General features: G+C 42.7%; 1 protein-coding gene across 2 annotated transcripts; it reads right to left on the minus strand.

Moving 5' to 3' along the window:
- Positions 1-346: 346 nt before the first annotated feature.
- GEM (GTP binding protein overexpressed in skeletal muscle) lies at positions 347-8,814 on the minus strand. 2 transcript variants are annotated; one of them, XM_052704357.1, is made up of 5 exons: positions 8,679-8,814; positions 6,744-7,087; positions 3,885-3,961; positions 3,194-3,398; positions 347-1,586 (listed from the first exon to the last, which is right to left on the minus strand). In XM_052704357.1, the coding sequence occupies exons 2-5, from the start codon at positions 7,075-7,077 to the stop codon at positions 1,309-1,311; spliced, it is 894 nt and encodes a 297-aa protein (XP_052560317.1). In that variant the 5' UTR covers positions 7,078-7,087; positions 8,679-8,814; the 3' UTR covers positions 347-1,308. The 2 variants fall into 2 exon arrangements, with proteins under 2 accessions (XP_052560317.1, XP_052560316.1); XM_052704356.1 differs by having other exon boundaries at positions 6,744-7,090.
- Between the last annotated feature and the right edge of the window lie 606 nt (positions 8,815-9,420).

Genomic DNA, 9,420 nt, shown 5'->3' on the forward strand with positions numbered 1-9,420 from the left:
GCTAACATCATTATGTCCAACATAAACTGAAGATTAGGGCATCTAACTCAAACGTACCATTTTGTTTCATTTAGACCCAAAAAGCGAGCTGATGGTTCTGGTGTGCTTTCGGATTTAGGGACACATACATTTTTTTAAGAATGGCTTATTTTTATCTTTGGCACCTCAACCTATTTGCACATTAGGGAGCACAAATAGCTTTGAGACTGCGGGTGATCCTTGTTTTGTGGCCTCTGTGTTCAGAGACAAAAGGAATCCTCCCCGTCCTTGTCAGGCAGGAATCTTCCCAAGCATTCAAAATATTTTTCTCAACTTGAAAGGATTATCAGGGATTTCCCACTGAGTCTCAAAGGCAGTCATATATTTTATTTGTTTTATTACAAGGCATGTAAGTAAAAACTTGCATATCTGAAAAAAGATATTAGATAGAAAACAGTAATAAAATTAACATTATTCTTTAAGAAACTTGGTAATAAATACATTTCCCCTCAACATTAAAATGCTTGTTATTTTGCACAACAATAAATACAGCATAGCTCTGGCATAGAGAAAGGCCAAGACTGGATACAAGAAGTCCGTGTGGTTTCTTAAAAAAGCTCAGGTGATTTATAAAGGTTTGGCATCCTGCACTTGATGTACTTTGATTAAGCTTGTGCTTTAATTTTATTTTGACTATGAGTTTTAAACAGGCCCCTAACATAGAAATATGAGAGGAAAATTTATTTGACTATAGGATTTTTCCTTTAAATATTTTCAAAGTAAGAGATGTGTGAACTCATTGAAACCAATCCTTGAAATAATAAAAAGAAGTGTTTGGATGGCTATTCTACAACAATGCATATTTTCAGCTGTGGGTGCTCAAGCCTGACCAGCCAAATGGCGAGGGATCAATGCCTAGTCAGTTCCTCAGTTCTTTACACAATTTTCAAAAAGAAAAAGAATAAAAATTAAACAAGTAATTACAGTGAGAAAGAGTAAAGAGCATAGTATTCACTTCCCAAGTCATGACAGTTTGAGGTTCGTAAGCTATTATCCAAAGGTGAGTGGAGAAGAAATAGGTATATTCCGGAATGCTCTCCCAGCACAATTTTGGGTCATTCGGGTTTATACTTTTCTTATAAAACTACCAAAGAAAATGAAAGAGAGATATTTCCATGCACTGTGCTGTTCTTATGTCAGCACGTATCATCACAATCACAACTGTGAATCTAAGTCATTTTCATAGCCCAATCTAATATAGATTATTTCCCACAACAGAGTTCGATAATGTCCACAAAATGCCACAAGCTCTGGCAGAGTCCAACGTTCTTAAAGTACCGATAGGTCATGACAAGACTTGGACTTGAGTTTGAAGGCCATGTTCTTGTTGTTCTTGGCAACTATTTTGCCCCAAAACCGCCTGGCTTTTTTCGGGATGCTCTCCCTCCGTTTCTGGTAAGCCAGCCGCTTCTCGTTCTTTTCCTTGCTGTCCCTCCTGAGCCGCACTTGCCTCACGATGCCTTCAAAGAGCTCTTTCACGTTGTGCTGCACGGCTGCCGAGGTCTCGATAAACTTGCAGTCAAACACAACAGCGCACGCTCGGCCCTCTGCAAAATCACAACGGGGATCGGTCATGAAATGCCATGAACCAGAAGGAAGCAATATGGCTGTGGGCTGTCACAAGGGGGTAGCCAGTGGCACCAGGGGAATCCCTCAAGCCTAATATAGCTATGGATAAGTCTTTAATCATCTAATGCTGCCTTGTAGGCCATGATTCATCTGCTCTGTGTCACAATCCCCTGGCAGTGAGGGAGGCCAATCTCCTGAAGAAGGCTGGTTCTCACCATTGGCTGTGAAGGGAGGGAGCTGGCTGACATGCACTGACGGGGTGGAGACGTCAGCCATGACTCAAAATCACCTGGTCATCATACGAGCAGACTTCCACAAGTCACGTTAAAGGGTGACAGCAGCGCCCCTCATGAGCCCAGCACAGCTCTCATTAGCAGAGGAGGCAGGGCCCAAGCACCCTCCATAGACCACGTGTACAATCCAGGGTCTTCAAACAACACCAGACCTGGTGTGAACAGTCACAAGTACCAAATCCTTAAAGGCAGAACTGTGTCCATAACTTCAGAGGTATATCTGAAATCACAGTTCTTATCTCAAACTGTTTAAGTATAAACTAGCCCTGGCAGATGTCTTTAACATGCAAGCCAATTCATGCTGTCTTCTAACTTGCTGGAAACTCATTGCCAGGAAGGCTAAATCTTTCAGAGGACTTTTCAAGTAAGCCAGAGAGACATGAGAAGGAGCATTGTCATCTCTGGCTTCCTGATGAGCTACCTCTGTTCAAATCCTTCACTTGGAGCAACCTTGACAGCAAACAGAGGAACCTATCCCAGTGAAACAAAAGTCTAGATCAATTGGGAAATAGGCAAGATAGCTGCAGAGAGAAGAAAACACTGAGCCAAGAAACCCAGGTTTCCTGTGTACTCTGGCCAAGAAGAGATTATCTAATGAGGTTCCATGTGTTATGTCACCTAAACCTTGGGGAAGTCTGCATAAGAAGAGATTCTACTGTCTGAAGAGCTTGAGGGTCAGCAGTAGCTTTCCCAGGTATCTTTCTATTCCTATCTATGGGCTTAGGACTGCTCAAGCTTTGGGAGCACAGCACAAGCTCTTTAGTCATTCGCATGTAGCAGAGGGATGGCTGCTTTAGCATCTCAGAGCAAGGCACCGGACAGATCTGTCCTGAAAGGCTGTGCAGCACCTGACCAGGCCAGTGAAATGAAGGGTGAGAGAGAATTTTAATTCATCAGGGAGTAAAACTTCAGATAAGAGGAGGACCTGGTTAAACAAGGAGATAATCTTTGGCAGCAGAAATTGGAAACCTAAGCTGTTCCTAGCTTTCAGCTCAATCTGCTGTGGTCAGCTCAATCTAAGTGGTCTTACACGAGAAGCTGGAAAGGAAAAAATTCAAGCTGTTTTTATGAAGGAATTTAAATTTGGGAAAGAGATTATCTGACATGCAGCTAGTGGAGACTTAAAGACTTGGCAGACCTTTCCCAGTCCTCTGTCCTTTCTTTCAGCCCTCTGTTTTATTGCTCTTTTGTTGCCTGGTCCTGATCACAGTGTACTCCAACCATTGTAATGTTCAACAGCTATTGTATGGCTCTTACGCTTACAAGGTTCTTATCCTCATCATTTCCCTTACCTGCTACTGAAACTTCGCGGCACCTGACAAGGTCACTTTTGTTGCCAACCAAAATAATGGGAATATCTTCTCTCTGCCGAGCCCTGCGGAGCTGTATTCTGAGTTCAGAAGCTTTTTCAAAGCTTGCTCTGTCTGTGATGGAGTAGACAATCAAGTAGGCATCTCCCACTTTCATGCAGTGGTCTCGAATCCATTCTCCTTCACGCTGTTCAAAGCAAACAGTCAGACATCATTATGTCCAGGGCAGATTTTGCTTAGAAAATATAACATTGGAGAATCTAAACACATTCCTGCTGTAACTGCACTGGATATGGTTTGAATCACAGTCGTACTAAAAGCAATTCCAAAGCGGTGACCACATGAATACTTCAGCATAAAGGAGGGTGAAATTTGCCCCTAATAATTCATTACACTGGATTTAGATCGGAATGAACAGTGTTTAGAACATGGCTTGAATGTTTTGTTTTTTCATTAAAAAAATAAAGAAGGTTTGCTCTTCTCAGCCTCACACTACAGTCGTTATGCATGCTTGGTTTGCTATGGGGAAGATATTGATGCTGTGTTTTCCCTGATGCTGAAGTATAGAAAGACATATTTTCTTTCCCAAAAGATAACTACTTTTTATACTAGCCCTCATTCATATGTACTTTTGTTTTGGTATTTGACTAGTATATATAAATAAATGTCGTACCTTGTTATCCCACATGTCGAGCAGTACAATCGTTGCACTCTCCCCATCCACCATCAGGGTTCTTTCATATGTGTCTTCTGTAAGAAAAAAATAGAAACATTGGTAACATATTATTTTGTGACATCACGTACATTATGAAAAAAAAACCACAAATAGCTTACTAAGTATAATTTTTTCACAGTTCAAGTTAGTGAGCCAAGTTTTGCGCTGGCTCATGTTCAGTTCTTTCCACATTTCCATCAGCACTAAACCTGCCTTCTGTTCATTACTGGTTGTCTTACTTTCCATGATATATGAAGGAGACAGAAAGATCAGAAAAGGAGATGTTCATTATTTTGGTTGATATTTTCTTTATTTTATGTGAGACAGAAAATAGAACCAGTGGAAGAAATAACCAAAGGCTGAACATTTGCCCCACGGGAGTAGCAGAGTCCAGTGAGGCTGAGTAATGGAAAATATTTGCTTTCACTTTAGCAGGGACAGTTCACGGGTGAACAGACACTGCAGTTGAGAGCAATACAGCTAACAGCCCACCAAGCAAAGAGGGCAGTTTGTGAGGCAGGAGCCGTTGAGTTTTAGAGACTGAAATGACTGCTGCATCCCATTTCACAGTTTCCAACATTACCTTTGATGTCAAAAAGAAAAGCAATCAACAAACCACAGCAGTATTTATTTTGTACTGAAACCAAAAGGACCCATATCTAGATTATAAATACCACATTACTAAGTTCTGCCTAGATCTGGAGATCTGTTCCCACTCAATCACAATGAATCCTTGCTGTGAAATTCTCAGTCTAGTTTCCGCTTCAAATACTAATCCTTCTTCCCCCCAGATCCAAGAGCATTTGGATGAGCAGTATGAGGCTTGAATCCCTCTCTAGTCTTGTGTTCCAACCAGTGAACAATGCTGGGCTTAGGGCTTCTCAGTGTACTGCATCTTTCCATGCACTGTGTAAGGAGTCTGTTCCAGCCATGCTTGTAGATAGGACCATGCCTTAACTCCTGCCTCATACAGTTTCTTCTAGGTATTAGCAGAGTGAACTTTCCCCCAAACTATAATCACAGGCTTTCCTTGAAGCCAGGAATCTACAACCATGAAAAAGACTGAGTCAAAAAATGTCCTATATTTAAAATAAAATCAAACTTTGTAAACAAGAGCACAGGCTTGACACAGCTTAAAATGGAAGGATTTGAAGTACAAAGCTAATCAAGAGGAGCATCTGCATTCACGGGTTAGATGAATCTTATAGTTGGTTGCAAAACTAATCCCTCAGAGCAGCTGTTTTCCCTCTGTGAATTTGCTGTCCTGGAACCATCATCTCTTATTTCCAGTTTGTAAGCTCAAGTTTGGAGAATAGTTTCTTTGACTGATCAAGCACTGGCATGGGAACAAGATCCATCTGCATCAGAGGACAACATTTAGAGGACTACTTCTTTGTTCTCTGATACACAGGGAGAGGCTGAGAAGTACATAACCACACTACTCGAAAATGTTCTGCCCTGATCAGAGAATCATAGAATCATAAGGAAGGGACTTCTAAGGGCCATCTGGTCCAACTCCCTTGCCATTAACAGGGACACCTACAGCTAGATCAGGTTGGTCACAGCCCCATCCAGCCTGACCTTAGATGTCTCCAGGGACAGGGCATCCGCCACATCTCTAGGCAACCTGTTCCAGTGCCTCAGATGGTCATACTCAGAAATTATTTGCACTTTGGACTATCCAATGGGACTTCAATAGGATATAAAACAGACTGCAAGTGAGCAATTAGTTCATCTCATGCTTCATTTGAAGTTGATATTAAAATAGGAAAAATAAAACAGCAGGTTTTCTGATACTTCCATAAACCTTGCCTTGAAAACTTGTCATGGCTACACTCCAAGCAATATTGCTGGGAGTGCAAATGAAGGAAAAATCCATACTGTTTCCCATGAAGGAGAAGGAAACCATCTGACAAGGACGTGCAAAGCAAATCCTGGCATAAGAACAAGAAAAGCTGTCCCATCCAAGCTCCACCAAAGGCTGGAAAAAAAGCTTAGTAACACTCTAAGCTAGCATGGGCACCAACACAATGGGAACAGATAGAGGAGTGTGTTGAACAGCAGTGTGCATTGAATAGCAATAACAGCCAGAAGCTTGCAAGTGTTCCCAAGATGGCAGCACTTGTGTTCTTAGGACCCCAGCAGGTTTCCATCACTGCATGACCCACAGCACCTTGCTCAAACAGTATGCCTCATGGCTGGGTGCCACAGCCTCACCTTCTGCATTGACTTTGGCACTAAGTTTCAAAATCCTCACCAACACAGAGGAACATAAAATGAGGGGTAGACATATTTTGCTCAGACTCCCTACAGCCTATGCTGACACAATATATTGTTATGTAAGGCTGAGATGACAGACAATGGCAAATGTTTTGGAGAATTGGATAGGGCTTTTTTATTTTTCATTACATGTTATTTCTGAGCGCTACATTCTTGTGGACCACAGGGAAAGGTCCTAGTTTTCCTTTGCCCTGTAGAAAGCTGGCGATGGTCCTGTGGTGACTCAAGAGTTGGACTAGAATGAATACTGAATGGCAGCTTCCAACAGATTCTTTGAAACAAAAGAGCATGAGAATCTGTATTGTTCCCTTACAGAGGCTTTATGTTGTTGTTAGAGAGTATCATCCTCTTTGTAGCTTGTTTTGCTCATTCTTGTTTTCTTAAGAGAGATGCATGTGTTGGAATTGGCTTTGACAATCAGATCCAGATGTTTGCTACGTCAATTTTAGATTAAATGACCTTTCTGATTTTCCATGCCAATTTCTACTGCCATGGCTGATGGCAAGCAAAGGCAGACCCCAGAGCATAGTGACCTACCTCCCAGCACCTCGCAGTCACTGTCAATGCTGTCGTGTACCCCTGCAAAGATGTTGGCCAACGACGACTTGCCCACACCTTGCTCCCCTATCAGCACCACTCTGTAGCAGTTGCTGCAGGACTCAGAGGAGATGACAGAGTCAGATGACTCCGAGGACCAGCTTCTTCTGTAGTATTCATCAGGGCTGATGGTGTATCGCTTCTGCGCGTTGTACTCATTGGAGTCCTTCTGGACCAGCAGGTTCTTCCCATCAGCAGGGATGCTCCATCGCTGCTGTTGCTGCTGCAGGCTGCTGTGGTGGGTGCGACGCATGGTAACGTTGTTGAGGGTCATTTTTTTACCCCTGCTGAGAAATATGGAAGCCACACACTTTATCCACAAAATTCTTACAAATGCACCAACACCTTATTAACTCAAAGCAGTTGGTCCTGCTCTTCTACAGGGATCCAATATGCAACATCAACAAAAAAGGAGACTTCACACTCTTTTGCAGTTGCTAATACACAAAGAAATATTTCTAGCTAGTGAGTCAGAGGCTTTCTCCTAGGGATGATACCACCCCCATACACTAATCCTATCCGTCTTTCTTTAGCCTGTACACGCTTCCTGCAATGCTAAGTGCTTGGGCAGGGAAGCACTCAGCAAAGCTCACACAAGGCTGTATCCCCATCAAGAGATGGGCAGCACCTGCAGGCACTGCTCTCTTCCCTCCTGCCTCCTGGTGCAAGCAGAGGGACTCATTGAACTCAAAACCTTACACAGCTCTCATAGGAGAGGAAAGCCATGCAAGCAAGCACGTCTTTGGGTCTCATCTGGACGTGTCAGGACAAGCTTCAAACAATGCCTTTCTGTCTGCTAACAGGGACACAACCAAGTCCAATGACTTTTTAGAGGAGGAATAGGTTCAAGCCACTAAAGAAGGTGGCACTGGCAGAAAGTTCATTTACAGATTTACAGATGCTTCATTTATTGCAACTACAGCAACTTCATTATTGCACAATTGGCTAACAGGTTAGCTCTTCCAACTTTAGCATGGCCCCTAATTACATTTAAATTAGCAAACTTAATTTTGCCTCGGTTGGAGGCAGAGCACAGTGATGTCATTCTCATGGACCACCGGCTACCATTTTTAGGAATGTTACTTTGATGCGTCCCAGTTCTCAGAGTGATGGTTATTCGGACATTTTGCTTTTTGGAGTATATCTGAATTTTATCAGCTCTCTTCTCCACATCAGTATGCAGGAGAGCTGCCCATGAAATGAACTCTCAAACTTGAATAATAGGCGGTGAATGAAAATAAGCACAGCAACACATAAAAACAACATGTACAAACCACTACTCCTTTTCACACAAGCTATCTGAAAACTTCTTAGAATGAACGTAGATCAGGCTAGAGAATAAGCAAACCAAAGCCACTTTCTATCTGAACATATTACAGCACTCGCAGTATTTTCTCTGTGACACACAGTGCTTAGTGGCAAAACAAGATTACTTGCACAGTCCCAGATGCAATAACTTTGCCAACAAGAAATACAACTGACAAGAAACTAGGCAGCAAGCAAAGCCCGCTTCACCAAGTCAAATATTAACCGCAGTTTTATTTACAATGCATTACTTTCTTTCAGCTTCCCCACTGAAAAGACCAGATGAGAAAAGGCAATTCCAAATCAGTTACACATCAGAGCCCAAATAAATGATGACTGCCAATAAACAATCACTGTCCCAGTCATGAACATATCATGATTTCTTCCCTAACAAGCTATCATCCTTCATTAAACAAACCCTAATGAGACAAACACTTCTAAGTCACCCCTGCACATCTCAGTCCAAGCCCAGGTTTGACGGCACGCGCTGCACTTAGCTGTGTGGGTCTACAAAGCCACAACAAACCCACGGACACACAACCCAAGGCACTGTAGCCAGAGCAGCCTTACTTGTGTGCGTCCGTCTGCGCCGTCAGCTCCGGGTTCGTGCTGCTCTCTGCTCCGTGGGTTGTGCTACACTGAGCTGCTCTGCTGGAGTAAATCCCCTCCCGCTTACGGGCTGCCTCTTTAATTCCTTCTCAGCGAATCTGGTTTATATTAAGCCCATCTGATCAGAGACAGGGCTTTTCCGTGACGTGGTTGGCCTTTCCATCCAACAGCCAACCCCCAGCTGGGAGGGAGCAGACATGCAGAAAAGCAAAAACTCACAAACAGCCTCAAAAGACTTACTTGAAATCATATGATTGTCTTTGTGTTGCCAGTAAAATAAACACATTTGGGTCTTACATGAGGAAAACAGGCAAGTGGAAAAATTAAAAAAAACCGTGCCCTTCCATCTCACTCAATTTTGCATTCAAATGCTAGTAGGATTAATGATGTTTTTAAAACTACATATTTCCTTAATGCATTAAATGCAGCGAATGTGTAATGTTCTCTGTCTGCAAAATGCGTTTAACTCCCCACTGGACAAGATGTTTTTCTGGAACAAAATATCTGAATGTTATTTTAGAATTATCTCACAAGCATGAATATTATTCTGCTGGCTTTTTGTCTTTTAAAGGGATCCAAAACATACAATCCTGTTTTCTCTGTCACCTTTCCAGTCACTGCCCAGACATCTCCCACCTCTTGCTGTAGCACTCCTCCTGCAAGGGCTCAACAGCAGAACAGCTGCCCACAGACTGAGTGCTGC

The sequence above is a fragment of the Tympanuchus pallidicinctus genome, unplaced genomic scaffold (assembly GCF_026119805.1).
Source record: "Tympanuchus pallidicinctus isolate F22 unplaced genomic scaffold, pur_lepc_1.0 scaffold5, whole genome shotgun sequence".
Lineage (NCBI taxonomy): Eukaryota > Metazoa > Chordata > Aves > Galliformes > Phasianidae > Tympanuchus > Tympanuchus pallidicinctus.